Raw genomic sequence first — 25,070 nt, forward strand, 5'->3', positions numbered from 1 at the left:
TCTTTTAGAAGGCAGAAACATTTGATTATTTTTACCTTCTTCCATTTGAATCTTTCATAGCTTTTCATGTAAATCTGCTGTTTAATTACCATTACATTTAAAAGTGTGTAAGCCACTATGTGCTTGTGAGGAACACAAGTAATATCTAAGAAGTGGCCCTTGGATGAGGAGCTTATAATCTGAAAGAGCTGGCTAGACTTGTGTGCAATAAAGACTCATAAAAAGACAACGTGGAGTTAAATTGCTCAAAAGTGTCACACTGACTCTTAGGACTGCAGAAATTTGAATATGGGCTAGAATCGTTGGACAAAGCCTACTGCAGAAGGGGAGATTTGAGCTGCACGTGAAAACGATTTGTCTAGGCAGAGAAGAAGAGGAGGGTAGGGACACATCTGAGCAAAGGTAGGGAGAGAGGAATGATTAGAATATACTGTAGGAGGTCACAGCATAGTTAGAAAATCACCCAGATTGAAGAAGTAAGCTGACAGGGTATAGTGTGTTACAAATCTGGCTACCTGTGTGGCGTGTCTCATTGGATGTCTCTTAGGCTTCTCAAACTCAGCATGCCCCAATTCAAAGTTGTGACTCTACCTTCTCCCCGAAACTGTTCTTCTGTTCTTCTCCTAGCTTTCCCACCAGAAGTCTGGGTGTCATCCATGATTTCTCCATTTCCCTAATTATCCCTCACCAATTTTTAAGCCATTCTCTTCAGTTCTACCACTAAATTACATCTTTAGTCTGCACACTTCTCATTTTTACCACCTTTTAGTTCAAGATCAACTTTTTCCTAGGCTACTGCAAAAGCCTCCTGAACTGGTCTTCCTGATTCAATGCTTGCCCCTCTCTATATTACAGCCAGAGAGAGCTTATTGGAAATTAAACGACTCTCCAGCTAAATAAATAAATAAATATTTCAGTGGCTTAGCATTGTATTTGGAATGAAATCCAACCTCATTATTATGTTCTATGGGGCCCTGCGTGATCAGGGCCTTGCACACCAGTTCTCTGTGTCCACCCCAAGTTGGTGTACTTCAGTGTAATTCTGACTATAACCACCCAGGGTGAACATCGGATCCCACAAGTTAAAGGCTGAGTGCTCCGCATGGCTGCCCCCGCTTCAGACGCCTGCTGCAAGGGTTGCAGGACAGTAGTGGGGTCCCCATGCTACCTGTACTTCTGAATGACCAGTGGTAAGTTTGGGGTTTCCACAATCTTCTTAGGTTTGATAATTCACTAGAACAACACACAGAACTCAAGAAAGTGCTATACTTACAAGTATAGTTAACCCTTGAACAGAATGGGTTTGAAACTGCGCAGCTTCACTTAAATGCATGGATTTTCTTCTGCCTCTGCCACCTCTGAGACAGCAGGACCAGCCCCTCTTCCTGTCAGCCTACTCAATGCGAAGATGATGACGATGAAGACCTTTATGATGACCCACTTCCACTTAATGAATAGGAAATATATTTTTTCTTCTTATGATTTGCCTTTTTTTTTTTCCTGGATCTGCAAAGAGTTATTGATTCAAAGTCGCCACATGGTGGGGGTACAAACATTCATCAGTCACTGCGCATGCAATTGGTGACATTTTCATGTGGAGGCAATTACCACCACAGATATCTTCTTTCATTAAAAAATAAAGTAAAATTTTCAAAGCCTCTTACAGGCCAGAGGGCTAAGAACAAGATCCTCACTCAAATACTCAAGAGTTTTCCTGAGGAAAACTCAGGAGTTGGAAACAGCTTTGAACATTTTCTCACCGGCCACAGCAAATAACGCTAAAGTCATAGAGCTTTGGCACCAACAGCATCAACATCTGCACAGGAAGTGGCCCCTCTGCCCAGCAGAAGGGAACATGATGCCTGTGGGAGCCGCGGGGAAGCATCTGAGAACTCCAGGGTCTGGAGTCAGCACAGAGCTGCTAAGCACGGTGTGGGCTTGTGTTAAACTGAAAAGGTGGGGAGTGGAGATTTGGGGTGACCAGTGGTTCCCACCACAGCCAGAGGCAGCAGACTCAGAACTGTGGGACCCAACATGCCTGGGTGGACAGTGGACAGAGGACGGTGGCAGAGGCGCCTGTGGCTAGGCTGCTGCCCATGCTCTGGAGGTTGCCTCGGACCCGAGACCCCAGGACAGCAGTAGCAGAGTGTGAGATGGGCCATCCCAGCAGCCAGACCCTGCATAGGGTGCCACGCACCCTGCCCTCCACATCCCGTCTTATGACTGGAGGACGCCTCTGTGTCCTGGACGATGGACATCAAAGCTGTGTCCGGCCAGTGTGTGCAATATCCAGAGGAAAAGGACTCTTCCCAGATGGAATCCTCCTCAGGAATGTGGCAGGGCTGTGTCTATACAGCCTCTGCCCTCAGCCCCCTCAGCCTTCCCACGCACCCAGGAGGACCTCTTTGTCTGTCTGGGGGACCCCTAGCACTCGAAGAGAACCAGAGGCTCTGGCTGGAACACCCCCAAGCATGCTCTGGACAATACCCAGCAAGCTCAGACATGGGCCTGCCTCTCACCCCAGGGGTGTTCCAACACAGGGCCCTGTAGAACATAATAATGGGGTTGGATTTCATTCTAAATATAATGCTAAGCCACTGATTTATTTATTTATTTTGCTGGAGAGTCGTTTAATTTCCAATAAGCTCTCTCTGGCTACAATATAGAGAGGGGCAAGCATTGAATCAGGAAGACCAGTTCAGGAGGCTTTTGCAGTAGCCTAGGAAAAAAGTTGATCTTGAACTAGAAGGTGGTAAAAATGAGAAGTGTGCAGATTCAAGATATAATTTAGTGGTAGAACTAAAGGCATTGGCTTAAGGATTGGTGAGGGATAATTAGGGAAATAGGGACACCCAATGAGAGATGTCACACCAGCATCTCCCAGGAAGAGGCCAGCCTAGAAGCTAGGCACGCAGATCCCACTGTTGGGCAAGGTCAGAGGCACCAGAGCCGAGTATCAGGAGGCACTCATTCTGCAGGCCCTTGAGATGCCAACTCTGGCCAGAAAACCCAGAGCACAGGTGCCACTGCATCCCTACAATCGGGAGCAGAGCAGACTCAGCCCTGCCCTCTGTGCCCACCCCACTGGGCAGCAGAGGCCATCCCCATCCTACCAGGGTGTCTGATCAGGGTCACACTGAGTCCAAAGTCTCTTCTCCCAGGACTTTCAGGGTCTCCTGATACCAGGTCTCCTCCTCACTGCCCCAGCCCCAGCCCCAGCCTTGAGACTTGCCTGGGCCCCCCCGGCACGTGGATCCTACTTATCCCCAGCTGCAGCCTCTCCCCCAGGGAAGCCGTCTTGTGGGCTGAGGCAGATCTGAGAGGCTGGGACCAGGACTTGAATAAGATTGGAGAAGGTTCCTGAGGGCTGCTGCTCCTCAGCGGACTGGAGTTTGCCTTCTGGTGTGTTTATGAACACATCTCAGGTTCAGGCTGGGTGTCTTTTGAGAGGAAGTGGGAAAAGACATTTGCCTTTTCCATCACCTTAAAATCACTGGAGACCCAGCCCTTGGGTGTGAAATCCACTGTGGCCACCCCCAGCAGTGGTGAGCCAAGTGTCGGCCTGGCTGCCCTGAGAGCCCCACGCAGCCGCTGATGGAGAGCCTGACATGGGATACCGCCTCTCCACTCAGGGGCTGCGACGCCTGCTCTCCACATAGGGAGAACAGACGCCAGCCGGCAGTCACACATCTTTTTCCTCCCTGGCCAGCTCAGAAGTGCTTTGGCCATGGTGGGGTGTGTTGCGTGGAGCGCTGGCTTCTCAGGGTGGTGGGTGAAGGGTCCCAGGAACTAAGAAAAGGCCATTGTGTAGGTAGCATGGTGCTAGGACAAGCCTGGTACGAAATGAGGTCTGAGACACATGATGCTATAATAAAGAATATATCTGGTCTTCGTGCCTGGATGGCAGGTCCACCAGCACCTGCAGCAGGCGCAGACCAAGAGCTGCATGGGCAGCTCTCAGCAGGAAGTAGGTGATCCTGAGGGCACTGCCCTTGTCCTCATGAGTGCTCTGGATGCTCATGTCCTCAGGACCCGTGGCAGTGGTTGCAATAGAGCTGGGGCAGGTCCATCATGGCCTCGGTCAGCACGGACAGGAAGCCCAGAGTCTCCACAAACAGGGCCCAGTCGATGGACGGGTCCTGATCTAGCCTGCCATGTCGGCAAAGGCCAAGACACACTCCACATAGTCCAGGAAACTGCTCCGGTGCCAGGAGTGGTGAAGATCCAAGGATTTTATGCTCGGCTCCTTTGCCATGTGGATCTCAGGGCAGAGTTTCACCATCAGCAACATGGACAACATGATTATGCTCTGCTACAAGAGAGGTGACTCAAAATGCCTTCCAAACCAGAAGAATGTCAGTAAAATATTAGCCACCAGTAGCACCAGACACACCTAGACAGAGAAGCCATCAGCATTCTGAGTCCTCTGGATGTGCCTGCACTGCAGGATCTACAGGACCACCCCTCCGAAGACCATGGCCCCAGCTTCCCCCCGGGAAACCAGCTGGTGCAGTGGCACTAGAAGCCAATCTAGGTCTCTGCTTCTATCCGCGACACTTGTGTTGCCCTGTTGGCTAGCCAGCGCCCACCTCTCTAATCACATGGCTGGTCTTTCTGGTGATCTGCTCCCATCCTGAGGCTATCTAGGGACCCATGAAAGTCACCACTAGCATAAGAGTGGAGGAATTTCCTATCACTCAGGAAATTCCAAGAGTTTTTAAAGCTCTGTGTCAAGAACCAGACACAAAGACCAGATACATTCTTTATTATAGCATAATGTGTCTTAGACCTCATCTCGTACCAGGCTTGTCCTAGCACCATGCTACCTACACAATGGCCTTTTCTTAGTTCCTCAATTGTTACAAGTCCTTCCCTCTACCTGGGACAATTCCCCTCTTCCTCCCACACCTCTGCCACCAACTCCTCTCAACCTGAAGATGACCCAGTTAAGAATGGCCTTGCTGGCCAGACGCAGTGACTCAGAGCTGTAATCCCAGCATTTTGGGAGGCCGAGGCAGGTGGATCACCTGAGGTCAGGAGTTCGAGACCAGCCTGACCAACATGATGAAACCCCCGTCTCTACTAAAAATACAAAAATTAGCCACACCTGGTGGCAGGTGCCTGTAATCCCAGCTACTCAGGAGGCCGAGGCAGGAGAATCACTTGAACCTGGGAGGCGGAGGTTGCAGTGAGCCGAGATCACACCACTGTGCTTCAGCCCGGATGACAAGAGTGAGACTCTGTCTCAAAAACAAAAACAAAAAACAAATGGCCTTGCCTATATTAAGGTCCTTTTTTGTTCAGCTCCTTTATTGGCTTCACAGCTCTAATCCCAGTCTAAAATTATTTCACTTATGTTGACTTGATTTACTTTATGTTAGTATTTGTCTCCTCCATAAACTATAAACTCTTTGAGGACACAGCCTCAATTGTCCTGTTTGTTCTTTATCTTCTAGTGCATACCGGTCAGTAAATATCAGTCAAATTAAGGATAAAATGTGGGAAAGATAAGGTTTCTTCCAGCCGAAGAAACCTGTCTGATTTTCAAGAAGAGGAAAAGTTTAGATTTTATAAGAAAAGTAATACACAGAGATTGTCAAATAATAAGCAAAAGAATGATAGATTTTGGGGAGCATGAATGGAAAGAGGATGTTACCAGTATGCCGAATGTATTGTGGAGAGGAAAATTACTGCAGGTGGGAGGCAGTTAGAAGGTTATTACAGAATCCAAGCAAATTGATACAAGCCTGAACAAGGGTGGTAAAGTAGAAATGGAGTGGAAGGGGAAAAGCTGAGATTGTAAAGAAGAGTGCCCATGAAATTTTTGTTTTTAGCTTTCACTTTTATTTTGAAATAATTTTTTCAGGTCTTTTATTTTGAAACTTAAAGAAAAGTTGCAAAAAATCATGAGCTTGTGTATAGCCTTCATGTAGATTCACCAACTCTTAGAGTACTGCTCATTTGCTTTATTCCCTTGCTCTTTCCTCTGTACATGCATGTGCATTCTTATGTATTCTTTTTTTACAAATCATTTGGGAGTAAGTTATAGATATCATGCCCCTTTATTCCCAAATACCTCAGTGTGTATTTCCTAATGACAAAGACACTTTCACATAGACAGAGTACACTTACCAAAGTCAGGGATTTAATGTTGATACCATGCTGTATCCAGGATTCTATAATAGTTCAGGGTCCATTTGAGGATTATGCATTACAATGAATTATAATGTCTCTTTAGATTCCATTCATTTGGAATAGTTCCTTGTTTTTTTAATTTTATGCCATCGATATTTTTGAAATGTACTGGCCAATTAAGTTGTAGAATGTTCCTCCATTTGGGTTTGCTCATGTGATTAGACTCAAACTCTGCGTTTTTGGTGGGAGTACATTAGCATTCTTGTGTCCTTCTCAGCATCGAAAAAGAGGTACATGACATCACTTTGTCACATTATTGGAGGTATGAACTTTGATTATTCGGTTAAGGTGGCATCTGCTAAGTTTCTCCACTATAAGATTGCAATTTTTATTTTGTAATTATTGAACTAATTTATGCAAAGATTATGAGCCTATATAAATATTTTATCTTCATCAAACTTTTACCCAATAGTTTTAGCAAACATTGGTGATTCTTGCCTGAATCAGTTATTGCCATGACAGCTGCAAAATGGTGATTTTGTAACTCTATTATTTCTTCTACATTTGTCAATTGGTATTTTACTGTAAAGAAAAGTGTTTGCTTCTTCCCATGTATTTATAACCCACGGACTCTTTTTTGATTACATGGATTATAATCCATTACTGTCATTATTCATTTTAATGCCCAAATTACCCCAGTTTGTTCAGTGGGAGGCACTACAAATGGACTCCTCTTTCTTTTTAGTATGATGTGTTGCTGTGTTGCCCAGGCTGGTCTTGAACTCCTCAGCCTCCTGAGTAGCTGGGATTACAGATGCACACCACCACACCTGGTTCCTCTGTCATTTCGACATGCTCCATCATTTTTTAAGCACTTCCTTTCCCGCACAACAAAATATACTGAGCTCCCTGTGTACTTTTCCTACCCCAGTCCTGGCACCAGCCATTTCTCCGCAGTCCTGATTCCTTTTAGTGGAGAATGGTATTTTAAAAACAAGTTGTGGGAACTAAATATGTTCATTGCTATTGGGTCATCATTGTTTTCTAGGCCCTTTCTTCCCCCTCAATTTTTAACTCATGGAGTAAAGGAGATCTAGCTCAGGAGACTAGAATAATGGTCACATCACTGACCAAAAACCCTCCAAAGCCCAAGTTGAAAAGATTTCCAGAAGACCAACTTATTTACCAAGATTAATGTCTATGCCATTTTAAAAGTGTATGTTAAATGTATGTTTTTTTTAAAAGTGAAAAGTCTTATTTGAATACATTCTCATTGTTAAGAGATTTAAACAAAAGAGTAATAGAAGAAAATATTAAACACTTCTTTCCTTATTTTAAAACTTTAAGTTTTATTGGCACTTTTTAAACTACTAAGGTTGACTTTTCAACACTTACCCAGCTTCTAAGACCTATGTAGACCAAGTGCTACATGAAGGCAAGGCAGCAGGTGGCAACTTGTCCTCTCAAAGCCACAATTTGCCAGGTGGTGTGAACTGCTGCCAGGCCACTCTTGGGGACTTTCTGGGCCATTCTTACAGATTAGCCTATTGTCTGGAGAGAAATAAGTACTGACCTAGTATCAACAATGGGGAAAGCACCCAACGTTGTTTTTCAGTCTGAATTGGCGTCTAAACAGGAGGAGATTAAGGTTAGGCCCCGGAGACAGAGATAAAGCCTATTTCTAATGAGCCTTACAGTTTCTAAGGAGTGGAGCCATCAGTATCTTTTTCTGTTTGACCCTCTTGATAGAACAGCTCCTTTCCCAGAAAGGATGCCATTCAGACACACACATACCACATGCACGCACACACACATGCACATGTACATGCATATGCATGCACACACATATTTTCTACTCTAAAACCTGCCTGTTCAAGCTGACATGTTGACATGTTGGTCCTGGTTTCTTTTTCACTACTGACTGGAAACGAAGATGTGTTATGAATACAAGTGGAATTCCCTTTGACTTTGTTTTGAGACTGCTTGGGAAGTTTTTTGTTCTGGAACTTTAAACAGCCACAAAATTGAAATAACGGACAGAAAGACCATCTTGGTGTCTGGTTGGGAGCAAGCATCTGTTTCCAGCTAGGCTAGGGGAAAACCAATCAATGATTCTGGTTTCAGATCTGCTGAATGGGACAAGCTAAATGCTGTTTACATTTAGCCTTCATCTTGCTAACCAGTGGAAATTATGTGAACCTTAAAAGACAGTGTCCTCTATTGCCATTTAGATGACTGGATTCAAGAATTTACTTTGAGCATAAAAGGACGCTGGGGAGTAGTTCTGAGGGAGCAGGTTGCTTCATACCTCACTTCAGTGGACTCTTGAGATTGATGACTTTTGCTCAAGTCACAGATAACACTCAGGGGCTGCGCATGTGGAGAAAAATCACCTCATGATCAATTTCAATTTCTGCAGTCTCAGTGGAGACCCCGCTTAGGGACATTATCAGTGATGTATAGTGAAGTAATGGAGGCACAAAAGACAGAATGGGTTCAAGCGAGGGCACTGCCACACCACTTGAGGTCTGATTGGTTGATTAGTTGCTAATGAGAATAAAGATAGACGGGTGACATAAAGGTATATTAACAGACAGGATTGCCAGATGAATCTTACTGCTTCATCGAGCAGAAGCTGGGTTGTTTTCATTCAGGAATATAGAAATGTTTTCAAAAATAACTTGTTTATCCTGTATTGCAAAAGAATAATCTGTTTATTATAAAAATTTACAAAACACAGACAAAATAAAAAAGAGTCACCCACAGTCCCAATTCGTAGAGAGAACCACTGCAAACAGTTTGGCTAAGATATTTCCTTTGTTTTTCTCATGCTTAAACATACATTTTTTTAAAAATTAAAAATGGATTCATAGTGTTTTGAGAAGTACTTTTCTTTTCTCTTCTTCTTTTTTTTTTTTTTTTTTTTTTTTTTTTTTTTTTTTTTTTGCAGCAAGATCTCACTCTGTTGCTTAGGCTGGAGTGCAGTGACGCAATCTCAGCTCCCTGCAACCTACGCCTCCCAGGTTCAAGCGATTCTCCTGCCTCAGCCACCCAAGTAGCTGGGATTACAGGTGCCCACCACCACGCCCAGCTAATTTTTGTACCTTTAGTGGAGACAGGGTTTCACCATATTGGCCAGGCTGGTCTCAAACTCCTGATCTCAAGTGATCCTCCTGCCTTGGCCTCCCAAAGTGCTAGGATTACAGGCGTGAGCCACCGCGCCCGGCCAAGTACTTTTCTTTTAACTACTTTTACCTTCATCTTTCTAGGTCAATACTACAATAGCCTTTTTTTGTTAATTAGTTTTTAATACAACACTAATAGAATTCTTTTTAATAGTTTCAGAGTATAGGATCAAGCATAAAAGTATTTCTCCTCATTCCTACCTTCCAATTTCACTCCCATGAGGTAACTCTAAGACTTTTTCTCTTACTATTTCTTTCATGCATATATAAACTTCTACTGTGTGTATTTACACACACAAGTAGTATTTAATTAATTTATCACAAAATATTTAATCAAATCCTGTTATGGGGAAATGCAGGGTCTTTCCAAGTTTTTATTGCGGTTAGCATCCTTGTGGTTAAATCTCTGCACACAACCATGATTTCCTTAAGATAAACTCCAGAAAATGAATTGTTAGATTAAAAGATATGCACAGTTTTAGGGTTTTTGATATGTAGTGCTCATTTGCGCTTCACAAACTTTCTGCCCATTTCACATTCTCACCAGTAGGCAGCACTGAATTCTTAATTCTTCAGACTTTTAAATTTGAAGTAAATGCACACATTGAAAAACGTACAAGTGGCTGGGTGCAGTGGCTTACGCCTGTAATCCCAGCACTTTGGGAGACTGAAGCAGGAGGATCCCTTGAGCCCAGAAGTTTGAGACCAGCCTGGGTAACATAGTGAGACCCCATCTCTACAAATAATAAAAAAATTAACTGGGCATAGTGGCATGTGCCTGTGGTCCCAGCTACTGGGGAGGCTAAGATGGGAGAATCGCTTGAGCCCAGGTGGCTGAGGCTGTAGTGAGTCATGATCACACCACTGCACTCCAGCCTGGGTGACAGAGAGAGACCCTGTCTCAAAAAAAAAAAAAAAAAAGTATGTGAGCCATGAGTTAGACTTGCACTGCTCAATGTGGTAGTCACTAGCTACATGTGGCTACTGAGCACCTGAAATGCAACTAGCCCATGGAGGTGTGCTGCAGGTGAAAAATTTCTAAGACTTGGTACAGAAAAAAAAATAATGTACAGCATCTCAGTAATTTTTGTACTGATTATACATTGAAATGATAATATTTGGGTATGTTACACTAAGTAAAATATATTATTAAAATTAATTTTACTTGTTTCTTTTCACTCTTTTTTTTTTTTTTTTTTGAGACAGAGTCTTGCTGTGTCACCTAGGCTGGAGTGCAGTGGTGTGATCTCAGCTCACTGCAACCTCTGCCTCGCAGGTTCAAGTGATTCTCGTGCCTCAGCCTCCCGAGCAGCTGGTATTACAGCCACACACCACCATGTCCGGCTAATTTTTGTATTTTTAGTAGAGATGGGGTTTCACTATGTTGGCCAGGCTGGTCTCGAACCCTGTCCTCAGGTGGTCCGCCCATCTCGGCCTCTCAAAGTGCTGGGATTACAGGCATGAGACACCGCACCCAGCCTCTTTTCACTTTTTATTTTATTTATGTTTTTCTGTAGCCCAAGTTCAATCAAGGGTCATTTCACTTTTTTAGTGTGGCTACTAAGAAACTATTAGTTATATTATGTGGCTTGTGTTATATTTCTGTTGCAAAGTGGGACTACAGTATGGTGTCTCTGATAATGAAGCCTGCCACCTGAGCTGTACACTCCGGATTTGTTCTGTTCCTACTCCTCTCTTGCTCACCCACCTACCTGTGCCTCATTTATGCCCAGCGTTCTTAGAACTAATGTAGCTCCCTTCAACATTCCAATTTTTGATCAGGAATAATCAATTAACATGTGGCGAGAGTGCACTTTTGATGGATTGCCGAGTGAGACTGTGATCTACTGGAACCTACAATTCAGTATAAACTCTAAGTTGCAAATTTAATACAATAATTTGTTAATTGATTTGTTTGAATGTTTGACTATTTGGCTTCAGGCATTACTGCTGATTTCAACATCATGTCCCTACCAGAATATGTACATGGAACATGAACAGACGGATTACCTATACTTGACAGTCAGTTCATGATGGGCATTTGTCATCTCTGTATGCCTCAATATTGTTTTTGTTAACTGTGCAGCAAAGGTGATGGAGTGGCACACATAGTTTTAGACAAGAGCTATCAGCATCTTGAAAACACTAAGAAGAAGAGAGATTATCAGATTATACCGATGGGGGTACAGCTTCCAGCACAGTCGATCTCCATTCACTCCCCGCCTCCTGAGGTTGAGACGGTTGGGCCATCTCTCCCTCCTCATTAATCCTCAGCTTTCCCCTCTGCTTGTTGCTAAAGCAGATACTGACTGTACGAAAATGAGCTCTAGGTCCCCACACCTTTTCAACACAAATATATTCACAGGTAGGTTCTTTCCCTTGCCCATCCACTCCCAATCACTCCAGAGCAGACAAAAGTGCAGGTAAGTAGGAAAGAAAGGTGATTGGGTAAGCAAATAAATGTTGCTCTCTTTCTGCTCTATTGTTGACACACATCTTGTTTTTTAATTTCTTTTTTAAAGAAATTATTGCCAAGTTCCCACGAACTAGAAAACACATCTTATTCTTTGAGTCACTTTTTCACTGGACTCAGCTTTACACTTGAAAACACAGCAATAACAAAGGATTAAAAAATACATCAAAGTATTTTTGGCTTGATTACGTGCTTGATTATTTGGAATGTGGCCAAAACCCTTGCTGCATTCCACTATTGCAGTCAAGTGGCTTCTGTTGGAAACATATCCAGGTGAAAGGAATGAAAATAAATATCTCTGTTTCAACTCGTCTTCATCATGATGGGTCTTTTTGTTGTTGTATTATAATTAATTTTGTGAGAATAATGTTTCTAGCTATTTGAAACTCTTCACATAGAGTTTCTACAAGATTGCATGGCATTGAATTAAACAGCCATGTATTAGTTCATGATCACACTGCCATAAATAACTACCTGAGACTGAGTAATTTATAAAGAAAAGAGGTTTAATTGACTCACAGTTCCGCGTGGCTGGGGAGGGCTCAGGAAACTTCCAATCGTGGTGGAAGGGGAAGGAGAAGCAAGGTATGCCTTCCTATGGTGGAGCAAGAAAGAGAGTGAAGGGGAAACTGCCACACACTTTTAAACCATCAGATCTCGTGAGAACTCACTCACTATCATGAGAACAGCATGGAGGAAACTGACCCTATGATTCAGTCACCTCCCACCAGGTCCCTCCCTCAACACGTGGGGATTACAATTACAGATGAGATTTGGGTGGGGACACAGTGCCAAACCATATCAGGCCAATATAACCTTTTAACAAGATGAATGAAAGTTTTCTATAAAAGACCCCTCCCTGCAACATTTGGAGAATAAGGGAAATATCTTGTTGATAGGAATGTGAACTGAGAACCAAGGAAGTGCCATATTTATTCTATTATTGTTTTGATTTGTTATATGAGCTTGTATAAATGTCCTCTAAGCTTTAATTTTGCCATCTGTGAATAGGGGACAGAGTGTTCTTTCTATGTTATGTTCACATGGGCACTACAATAAAAGCAATAAACTAATGCAAAAGGAAGACATTATTTCTTAGACCACAGTAGTCTTGATTGACATCTGAAATTCTTTTACAGCTCCAAATTCTGTGATTCTAAATAATAAAATGTTTTCACTCTTTCCAACCACCATGTTTAAATACACTGCAAAATCTAAATACCTCTTTCATATTACAGTAAGCCAGGGTATAATTTTTGATATACATAAACTGCCAGGCTCCTGTTTTCTCTCTTTAAAGTCAAAGCTGAACATACACTTCTTGGAACTTTCTGCCTCCTCTCTCTCTCCCCCAAAACCCAAGGATTAGGTGGATTTTTAAAATTTTCAACCAACCTGACCAATGTGGTGAAATCCCATCTCCACTGAAAATGGAAAAATTAGCTGGGTTTGTTGGCGCATGCCTATAATCCCAGCTATTCAGGAGGCTGAGGCAGGAGAACTGCATGAACTCAGGAGGCGGAGGTTGCAGGGAGCGAAGATCACACCACTGTACTCCAGCCTGGGTGACAGAGCAAGACTCCATCTCAAAAAAAAAAAAAAAAAAAATTAGCTGGGCATGGTGGCATACACTTGTAGTCCCAGCTACTTGGGAGGCTGAGGTGGGAGGATCACTTGAGCCCAGAAGGTCAAGGCTACAGTGAGCTATGTGATTGTACCACTGTACTCTAACCTGGACAATAGAGCAAGACTGTCTCGAAAAACAAACAAAAACAAAACAATTTCTTCGCTTCTCATCAGAAGGATGATGCCAATCTCTTATGAAATGGTAGACTCCTAATGAGAACATTACCCAGTATTGAATATTATGGTATAGAACATTATTACTATTGTCATAAAAAGAAAAGGCTAATGCAATATAATACTTAAATTTATTTTTATTTTCAGATTTTCCTATTGAAAGCACTACTTCCCAATTTAATTCGTCTTCTCAAAGCTTTGAAAGCATCATCAGATTAAAAAAAAATTAGTGTAAATTGAATGTCTGTAGATCTCACTGACCCATTGCTATAGCTAAGTTCTCATTAATTGTAACAGACTAAATGCCATCAATTCTTGCCCCTGACAGCTCAGCCCCCTGACACCTTCCCGTGTCTCCCATTACGAGAGGTCCAATAGGGTGTGCTCCCCACGTGCGCTGAGCCCCACTTCGGCTCTGTGGGCTGGGCAGACTCTGCTGCCTGTCCTTCTAGGGGCACCAGAGTCTGTCTTGGGGCTCCAGTGAGTGTTGTCCCGCTCCTCAGCCACCGCTGCCTCTCCACTTGGTGGATTGCCAATACACCCAAGGAGCCAAAGTTGTCCCCCTTCCGTTTCTGTTATACTCTGTTAGAGCAGTCCTAAAATGATGCCACTGGTGCCTTGGTATTTTGCAGAGATTTGGGGAAGTAGCCATTTGGTTTTTTTTATCTGCTGGCTTCCTGATCTATGTGAGTCACACATGAAGAACATCAAAGTAGGGAGAGAGGCAGAGACATCTGGGCCAAAAACCGGCACCCTTCATACTCAGGACTGCCCCTCTCTTCTGACAACCAAGATTTCATCCTAAGAAGATGTCTCCCTCATTTTTTTAAATTTTTAACTTCAGGGGTACATGTGCAAGTTTGTTACATAGGTAAACATGTGTCATGGGGGTGTGTTGTACAGATTATTTCACCACCCAGGTATTACACCTAGTACCCATTGGATATTTTTCCTGATCTTTTCCCTCCTCCCACCCTCCACTCTTGATAGCCCCAGTATGTTTTTTTCCCCTATGGGTCCATGTGTTCTCATCATTTAGCTCCCACTTGTGAGAACAGTGGTATTTGGGTTCCTGCAATAGTTTGCTAAGGATAATGACCCCCAGCTCCATCCATGTCCCTGCAAAGATCTCGACAGAACTACAGTTGAACCCAGCAATCCTATTACTGGGTATATGCCTGAAGGAATATAAATCATTCTATTATAAAGACATAGGCACATGTATGTTCACTGCAGCACTATTCACAATAGCAACATGGAATCATCCTAAATGTCCATCAGTGATAGACTGGATAAAGAAAATGTGGTATATTTACACCATGTAATACGGTGCAGCCATAAAAAAAGATCTCTCTTTTCTTGACACAAACGATCTAGAGACTTCAGTCGCCCCCACCAGAGCTTTCCTTCAGGTCTCTGTACTAATTCACCCAACAAGCCTGAACTTCCTGCAGTGGTTACGTCCCACACATAAGCTGAGATCCCTGCTAAGTGAAGATTTACTCTTGTTCTGATGAAAACCACTCCAGACCACAGGGGATTGAACTTGAGGTTGAGGAACTGTGGGTTGAAGATAGGAGGAATGTGAAACCAGCAGTGAGGGCTGGTGGGGGAGGGGAGGCTGGGAAGATTCCCAGGAGGACGCCTGGCGGTGCGGTTCCTCTCTTCACTCAGGCTCTCATTCTCTCTGCAGAATGACATCTTCGAGTGGTCCAGGGACCACCGAGCCCACCACAAGTACTCAGAGACGGATGCTGACCCCCACAATGCCCGCCGGGGCTTCTTCTTCTCCCATATCGGGTGGCTGTTTGTTCGCAAGCATCCGGATGTTATTGAGAAGGGGAGAAAGCTTGACGTCACTGACCTGCTTGCTGATCCTGTGGTCCGGATCCAGAGAAAGTAAGTGAATGGGCATGACAGAGAGCTGTCCCTCAGGGGCCAGGACATAGAAACAGCACAATGAGGTGGACTCATAACCCCATAGCAATCTTCTCAAGCATTTGCCCTAACAATTGGGCCATATTTATAAGATTTATCTCTATTAATTTCCTTTTGCTCATTAAATTTTGCCCATTGGCACATTTGTTTTGAGTTATAAGTTTCATTTGTAATGGATTTCCTTTAAGCCCAGTGTCATTACCTTCAGACTAATCTTGCATGGCTGATTTCATGGAATCTGTTTCTGTGTTTCCCCACTGCCCCATTCGTGATTCTCTGGAGTAGCAGAAGAGGGACTTGCTTCATTTTAGTGACACACTTGACGCTACTTGACTCCAAAAGGACTGGACTCTCTCCAGGTATCCTACTCCTGTTCTGAAATTCTCTTGTAGTGAAACCTCTCCCCCGCCCATCACTCATGGAAACGTTACACTAGTAGTTTCTGTGCAGAGAAAATGAGACCACTCAACAGAGGGCCTCAAAGCACTCATATGCCCTCATGGTGTCGGCTGAGCATATTGAGTTGGCCAGCATTTGCAGGATGAAACTGCTTTCTATAAGCACATGAAGAAAGAGTGCCTATAATCGTGCTGGCAAGTAGAGAGTGACCTTTGTTCTCAGGTTGGTCTGGGTCTGCAAAGTTTGGCTATGATGAGCTTTTAGCACCTAAAGCAATAGATTTATGTGCAAAGATGGGCAACATGTGAACCACGCTCTAATTAGAGCCTTGAGACAACATGTTGAATAAGTGGTTACTAGTGACCGTCTCCACTGATGGGTAGGAGTTGTCCGAGGACTTACCTAAACAGAATCTCCTTTTCAGTCTGAAAATAGACATGGAGGCCATGCCTTTGTTCAACACAAGAACCTTTGCGTGAAAGGAAAGATGGCTTAGGACTGTGCTCTTTTCCCCCAAAGCCTCTCCTTTTACACTGGAGGGAGCAGAGACATAGTGAGAAACTGGCAGACCATGGAGACAGACTGCTGGAATCAAAGTCTCTGACTCCTCCACTTACTAGCAATGAATTAACCACTCTAAGTCTCAGCTTCATCTATACAATGCGAGTGACAGTAATACCTATCTCCTACAGCTTTTATGAAGATATTTTAAAAATGTGTGGAAGATGCCTGGCATATAGTAAGAGCTTAGTGAATGTCAGCGATTATTATTATTACACAGGCAGTTGCTAGACTAGAGAATTCTCTGTGTTTCCATCACTGCTTTCTGTTGGTTTCACTGTAGGGTTTTCTCTATACATCTCAATACAGCTCTTTTAGGTGAAAACACCCAGTATCAATTCAGCTCTTTTAGGTGAAAATACCCAGTATCAAGTTTTAAAGCAGAAAATAACAAGATTTTTTTTTTTTTTCTGGAAATGGAGTCTTGCTCTGTCACCCAGGCTGCAGTGCAGTGGCGTGATCTTGGCTCACTGCAACCTCTGCCTCCTGAGTTCAAGCGATTCTCCTGCTTCAGGATCCCAAGTAGCTGGGACTACAGGCATGCACCACCATGCCTGGCTAATTTTTGTATTTTTAGTAGAGACAGGGTTTCACCATATTGGCCAGGCTGGTCTTGAACTCGTGACCTCAAGTGATCCGCCCTCCTTGGCCTCCCAAAGTGCTGGGATTACAGCCATGAGCCACCGCGCCCAGCCAACAAAATGTTTTCAATTAACAATTCAATGATTTATTGATGTTGATTTTTCATTGTGAGTGTAAAATATTAAAGATCATTAGAGAAAAAGCTGAAAAATTCAGAGAAGTAGAAAGAAAATCATTCACAGTCTTAACAGATAAACAGACACTATTAATATTCAGTAGTATCTCTTTCTATTTCATATATGTTGCATGATGGCAGTCATATCACATATGTAATTTTATGTTTCACTCTTAACCTCAGATTGTATTGTAGACACCATTGTCAAAGGCTGCGGAAGATTCCATCAGTTGAGCATTTCATAGTTTATTTAACCATCACTCTGGTTAGCTATGTATGTCATTTCCAATTCTGTGATACAAATGATGTTGCTGTATATAGTAATGCTTTGGGACAATCAGACCTTAGATTAATTTGAAGAGTTCAGATGAGAAGGCAAAAGATTTTCTGTTTTATTAATGAGAAATGAGCCGGGTATAATAGTCTGGGTTTCTCTGACCATAAAAATGGAAGACTTTTTTCATCTTTTCTCATAAAAAAATGTAATCTGATTCATTATGTGTGTACTGGCAGCACATATGTCTAAAGACTATTTCTAAATGCAGGAAGAAGAACAAAGACTATTTCAGCAAGTTCCCTGAATAGTCATCTGAGAACATCTTTCATCACCAGTTCAGTGACTAAAGGAGGCTTTGGCTATCAGAAACCATTCATTCATATCATCATGTCACATATATCATTGAGCTCCTGCTGGGAATCAGTGCTAAGGATACAGCCTAAAATTTAGAACACGTTCTAAACTATAGAGGTCACCCCTAGTTGCCTGGTCTAGCCCCAGAATGATTAAGGTAGAGGAATACTGCTCTTTGAGAGTACAGGCCAAACAGGGGAGATATGGCTCTGGATCATGTAGTTTGCATGTTAAAAGCATGCTCCTGGCGGGACCCTTTATTATCTCTAAGAATTGCCTAGGCCCAGGAAGGCCAGGCTTTCCCCAGCCAGAAAGGTTTTTAAGATGTCAAAACGTCCTAATATGTATGTGTGTGTTTGTGTAATACATCCTGTGAGCAAACTAGTAAAATATAGATAGAAAGATGAAGCTAGAAGTACATGCATCTTAGGTTATTCACTCAATGTTCTTGTGATTATACTTTACTGTTTGAAAGGGGCTCCAGCAGTCCTCAGATGTGTGGGTGAGCACTGAAGTCCTGTGGTAATTATACAGCATAGAGAACATAGAGATCTGTAATCCAAAATAAGGTTTAGAATCACTGAACTAAATGAAGCAAGTTTCCAAGATGCACAGAGGCAGTCAACTGTTCAGATATTTTCATGTTTGTGAAGCTGGCTTTACCGGTCCTATCAGTTAGGCGGTGGAGAGGAGAGAGTTCTCACAGGAATCGAAGTCATTATATGTGGGGATATGAGCTGAAGGGGTGGATCCTGGTGTCAGGCACTGTCACAGCAGATCTCAGTTCTTGCTACCCTGGGCTGAGTGGAGAGCTTCCTGAGTAACAGAAAAAGGTGTCCAGCTGCATTTGGGGCCCAGACTTGGGTCATTTCAGTGGCACACTTCTCGTGGGCTGAATCTCCACCTGCTCCTGTATGATTTTCCTAGAGGAACCCTCCCTATTCCAGTTGGAGGCAATCAGAATTCATAGCTGACTCTACCACACTCCCAGGGCTCAATGCTTGTGCAGATCAATCAGCTAAGTGCCTCTTGGAGAGTTTACTCAAACAGGTGATAGAGACTGAGGATTTGGAGACTCCTCCTTCAGTCCACTCAGGACACTCACACTGATACTGTAGTTGATTGATAAACTTTTGCTGAGCCATCCTAATAACAACTTACTAAAGAAAAGCCTGGCAGAGAGTCATTCTTAATCAGCTTTCCATTGTACTGTCTTATGGAAGAGAGAAGGTAGGAGCAGGAAAACAACACATTTCAAACTATACTTCCAGACCCTAAAAGATAATCTTACCAAGGCTGTCATAACAAGTAGTTAACTGGACTAAACCACATTTTGCTGCACTGTCAATGTGTAAATTGTGTAAAGGCAGCCATTAGGAGGTGCAAGGGAGAGAAGCCAGTGGTATTGCCTCTAGGCTCTGACAACTAGGGCCCCTGTCCTAGGTCTTACAACTTAAAGGGCCACACTTCTTTCCACAGAGTGAGGAGATCACAGGGCCAAAGGAACATGCCACCTGCCTAAACCTTCCTTGACTTCTGGGCCATACCCTGGATTCCTAGGGTCCTCGATTCCTGCCTGAATGCTCTGAGCTCACTTCTAGAGCCTATAGCTGCCTCCTCCTGGGATGCGTCCTCCCAACAGGACATACATAGAGCCTAGGCCTGAAGAGTGGCCAAGGGGCAATGTTAGCACAGGGACTTAAGCTTAAAAGTGTGAGCTCAGATATCCACCTAATGGGACAGAGCAAAAGGGGAAAGGAAAAGGAATGAACCACAGGCTGGGGATTTCCACCTATACTCCTGGCCTGAACCCTGCAAATGTTGGGGTGAACCTATCAGTGAGCCATTCATAAGGTTGAGCGTGGATCCATCAAGAATTGTGTTTGGCTTAAACGAGACAGAAGGTTATTTCTCTTATATATAAAAGAATTCTGGAGACAGGCAGTCCCGGGAGGACATGGCAGCACTGCAGGGTCAGTAGAGAACTGAGATTCCTTTATCATTCTGCTCTACCATCCTTAGCAGGGGACTTTCATTCTCAGTGTCATTTCATGGTGCAAACTGATCACTAAAGCTCCAACCAGAAGGGGAATCAGGGAGGCCAAAGGGAACACATTGCTGAGTTGAGTCGGTCGCCTTTAAGGAGTCTTCCTAGAAGATACAACCTATCCACGTGTCTCTCATTGACCGTGTCTGTACCCAAGGAAAACAGGGAATGCATTGCCTTGGTTAATACATTGGACCCTTGAATAAAATCTTGGTTTTGTTTCTAAGGAAGGAAGGGTGAATAGATATGGGGTGAACAATTAGCAGTCTCTGCCATAGCCACACAGTTGTTCTGCCTTAAGCAAAGCAATTAGTCGTCTCATATTCCTCAGTCATATTTTGTGAACCAAGTGGGTAGCCTGCCTGTCTCCATTAATGAACAGAAACTGGAGTCTCAAATCATCTTTCTCAGATGGCAAAATGAAGATAAAATCCAGAGACTGTTTCTCCTAATGCTTTGCTTATTCCATTGAGTCCCATTTTAGGGAAGACATTCCTCTAGAGGTTACATGTAAACACTGTCATGCCTTTTTAAAGTAACCAGGGAGGATGCTAGTCCAGACACATAAAAACAAGGTCCTTGCCTCATTGCCATGGTGATGAGATAAACTGAGAGAAAATGGATGGAATGGTTCAAAAGAGCAAATCACTTCTGTCCTGGTGCCTTGGGAAGAGATCAAAATGTATAAATATTGCCATTCCAAGAAGAAAGGCACTCGAATATCTAGAATCTTTTTGAGGCCTGTTTCACCTCAATTCGTCCCCTAGTCTGTTACCACTAGTCCTCTCTCCTGCCTCCCAAGAATGAGCATCACATCTCTCAGTGATACCCTCTTTTTTGTTGTTTTTAAAGGCTCATTTTTTTAAAGAGCAGTTTTAGGTTCAATTTAGCAAAATTGAGAGGAAGGTTCAGAGATATCCCATGTACCTCCTGCCCACACACATGCATAGCCTCTCTCATTATCAGCATTCCTTACCAGAGTGAATATTTGTTACATCTGTTGAACCTACATTGACACCTCACTGTCACCCAAAGTCCATGGTTTCCATGAGGATTCACTGTTGATGTTGTATAGTCCATGGGTTTGGACAAATGTATAATGACAAATGTATCCACGATTGTAGTATCATACCGAGTATTTTCACTGCCTAAAAATGCTCTGTTCTCTGTCTGTTCATCACTCCCTTGCCCCAAGCCCTGACAACCACTAATCTTTCCACTATCTCTATAGTTTTGCTTTTTCCAGAATGTCATATAGTTAGAATCATATTGTATGTAGCCTTTTCAGATTGGCTTCTTTCACTTAGCAATATGTATTTGTGCTTCCTCCATGTCTTTTCATGATTTCATAGCTCATTTCTTTTTAGTGCTGAATAATGACCAAAATGTGGTCTAGATCTATTGAAGTTTATTTATCCATTCACCCAGTGGAGGATATCTTGGTTGCTTCCCGGTTTGGTAATAATAAAGCTACAGTAAACATCCATGTGCAGGTTTTTGTGTGGACATAAGTTTTCAGCTCCTTTGTGTAAATACCAAGGAGCACAATTGTGGGATTGTAGAGTCAGAATATTTTCAGTTTTGTAAGAAACAGCCAAATTGTCTTCCAAAGTGGCTGTATCGTTTTGCATTCCCAGCAGCAATGAATGAGAATTTCTGTTGCTCCAAAACCTTGCCAACATTTGTTGTTGTCTGTGTTCTGGATTTTGGCCATTGTAATTAATATGTAGTGGTATCTCAATGTTGTTTTAGTTTGTATTTCCCTGATGACATACGCTTATTGTTCCATCTATATATTTTCTTTAGTAAGATGTTTGTCAAGATCTTTGGTCCATTTTTAAATCAGATGGCTTTCTTATTGTTAAGTTTTCAGAGTTCTTTGTATATTTTGGATAACAGTCTTTTATCAAATATGTCTTCTGCAAATATTTTATTCCTGTCTGTGGCTTGTCCTTTTGTTGTCTTGACAGTATCTTTTGCAAAGTAGAAATTTTAAATTTTAATGATGTACAGATTATCAATTCTTTCTCTCATGAATCATGCCCTTTGATGTCATATAGAAAGTCATTGTCAAACCTAGAGTCATCTAGATTTTCTATGTTATCTTCTAGAAGTTTTGCAGTTTTGTGTCTTACATTTAGAATTATGATACATTTTGAGTCACTTTTTGTGAGGTGTATGAAGTCTGTGTTTGAATTCATTTTTTTTGCACGCAAATGTCCAGTTGTTCCAGCACCATTTGTTAAAAAGACTACCTTTTCTTCATTGTATTCCCTTAGTTCCTTTGTCAAAGATCAGTTGACTATATTTATGTGGGTCTGTTGCTAGGCTCTCTGTTATAATCCATTGATCAATTAGTCTGTTCTTGTGCCAGTACCACACTGTCTTGATTACTTTAGCTTTATAATAAGTCCTGAAGTCAAGTAGTGTCAGTCTTCCAACTTTGTTCTGCTCCTTCAATATTGTGTTGGCTATTTTGAGTCTTTTGCCTCCACGTATAAACCTTGCAATCAGTTTGTCAGTATCTGCAGAATAACTTGCTGGGATTTTGATTGGAATTGCATTGAATATAGATAAAGTTGAGAAAAGCAGACATTGACAATATTGAGTCTTCCTATTTACGAGCATGGGATAACTCTTCATCTATTTAGTTCTTCTTTGATTTCTTTCATTAGTGTTTTATGATTTTCCTCACACAGATCTTGTACATGTTTTGTTAGATTTACACTTGTTTCATTTTTATGGTGCTAACATAAATGGTATTGTGTTTTTAATTTCAAATGCCACTCGTTCATTGCTGGTATGTGGGAAAGCAAATCGACTATTGTATATAAACCTTGTACTGGCAACCTTATTATAATAGATTATTAGTTATAGGAATGGTTTTTTATTTTCAATTCTTTCAGATTTTCTACAAAGACAATCATGTCATCTGCAAACAAAGACAGTTTTATTTCTTCCTTCCCAATCAGTGTACCTTTTACTTCCTTTTCTTACCTTATTGCATTAGGTAGGACTTCCATATAATGTCAAAAGGGAATGATAAGAGGGTACATCCTTACTTTGTTCCTCATCTTAGGGGAAAAGCATATAGTCTCTCACCATTATGACATTAGCTGTATATTTTTTGTAAATATTCTTTATCATTGAGAATTTACTGAGAGATTTTATCATGAATGGGTGTTGCATTTTGTCAGATGCTTTTCCTGCATCTATTGATATGGTCATGTGATTTCTCTTCTTTAGCCTGTAATGTGGTAGGTGACATTAATTGACTTTCAAATTTTGGTGTTTTTGTTTGTTTGTTTGACTTTCAAATTTTTATTTATTTATTTATTTTTTTTTTATTTTTTATTTTTTTTTTTTGAGACGGAGTCTTGCGCTGTGGCCCAGGCTGGAGTGCAGTGACCGGATCTCGGCTCACTGCAAGCTCCGCCTCCCGGGTTCACGCCATTCTCCTGCCTCAGCCTCCCGAGTAGCTGGGACTACAGGCGCCTGCCACCTCGCCCGGCTAGGTTGACTTTCAAATTTTTAACCAGCCTTGCATACTGAGTATAAATCCAACTTAGTTGGAGTGTATAATTCTTTTTATACGTTGTTGGATTTAATTTGCTAACATTTTGCTGAAGATTTTTAGCATCTGGCTCATGAAAAATATTGGTTTGTTGTTTTCTTTTCTTATAATATCTTTGTCTTGTTTGGGTATTATGGTGATACCTCATAGAATGAGTTAGGAAGTATTCCCTCTGCTTTTATTTTCTAAAAAAGAGAGTTTCTCTTTTAGAAATTATACCAATTATCATAGAGAATTAAATATGTGGTCAGATTCACCAGTGAACCTATCCTGGCCTGGTTCTGTCTATTTTGGAAGGGTATTAATTATTGATTCAATGTACTTAATAAATATAGGCCTATTTAGATTGTCTATTTTTTCTTGTGTGAGTTTTGGTAGATTGTGCCTTTCAATGATTTGGTCCATTTCATCTAGGTTATCAATTTTGTGGGCACAGAGTTGTTCATACTATTTCTTTATTATCCTTTTAGTATCCATGGGATCTGTAGGGGTGTCGCCTCTTTCGCTTATGATATTAGTAATTTGTGCCCTACCTCTTTTTTCTTAGTCTGGCTAGAGGTTTATCAATTTTATTAATTGATTCAAAGAACCAGTTTTTTGTTTCATTTATTTTTAAAATTGATTTCCTGGTTGTAATTTCATTGCTCTCTGCTCTAATTTTTATTATTTATTTTCTTCTTCTTACTTTGGATTTAGTTTGCTCTTCTTTTTTTAGTTTCCTAAGGTGGAAGCTTAGTTAATTGATTTTAGATGTTTTTTTCCTACGTATGTAGTTATGCTGTAAATTTTCCTCTAAGCACTGCTTTCATGGCATCCCACAAATTTTGATAAGTTTTGTTCTTATTTTAACTTAGTTAAAAATATTCTTAAATGTCTCTTGAGATTTTTTTCTTGGCCCATGTGTTATTTAGAAGTGTGTTGTTTGATTTCCATGTATTTTGGGGTTTTCCAGTAGTCTTTTTTTTTTTTTTTTTTTTTTTGAGACAGAGTCTTGCTCTGTTACCCAGGCTGGAGTGCAGTGGTGCAATCTCAGCTCACTGCAACCTCTGCCTCCCAGGTTCAAGTGATCCTCCTGCCTCAGCTTCCTGAGTAGCAGGGATTACAGGAGCACACCACCACGCATGGCTCACTTTTGTGTTTTTAGTAGAGACAGGGTTTCACTCTGTTGGCTACGCTGGTTTCGAACTCCTGATCTCAGGTGATCCGTCCACCTTGGCTTCCCAAAGTGCTGGGATAACAGGTGTAAGCCACTGCACCCGGCCTCCAGTTGTCTTTTATTATTGATTTCTGGTTTAATTCCATTGTGGTCTGAGAGCAAACATTGTATAATTTCTATTCTTTTAAATTTGTTAAGGTGTTTTTTATGGCCCAGAATGTGTTCTGTCTTGGTGAATGTTCTATGTGAGCTTGAGCAGAATGCATATTCTGCTATTGCTGGATGAAGTAGCCTATAGATGTCAGTTATATCCTGTGGATTGATGATGTTGTTGAATTTAACTGTGTCCTTACTGATTTTCTACCTGCTGGGTCTGTTTGTTTCTGATAGCAGGCTGTTGACATCTCCATTTAT

At 42.0% G+C, this 25,070-nt stretch overlaps 1 protein-coding gene and 1 pseudogene across 1 annotated transcript in view; one reads left to right on the plus strand and one right to left on the minus strand.

Annotated features, from left to right (window-relative positions):
* SCD5 (stearoyl-CoA desaturase 5) overlaps positions 1–25,070 on the plus strand; it is a 171,385-nt gene that overhangs the window by 103,537 nt on the left and 42,778 nt on the right. The window contains exon 3 of the mRNA XM_005554934.5: positions 15,287–15,492. Within this exon, the coding sequence (XP_005554991.1) occupies positions 15,287–15,492 (206 nt within the window). The remainder of the gene's footprint in view (positions 1–15,286; positions 15,493–25,070) is intronic.
* On the minus strand, positions 3,866–7,665 carry LOC102126541 (solute carrier family 66 member 2 pseudogene; annotated as a pseudogene).

The sequence above is a fragment of the Macaca fascicularis genome, chromosome 5 (genome assembly GCF_037993035.2).
Source record: "Macaca fascicularis isolate 582-1 chromosome 5, T2T-MFA8v1.1".
NCBI classification, from domain to species: Eukaryota; Metazoa; Chordata; class Mammalia; order Primates; family Cercopithecidae; genus Macaca; species Macaca fascicularis.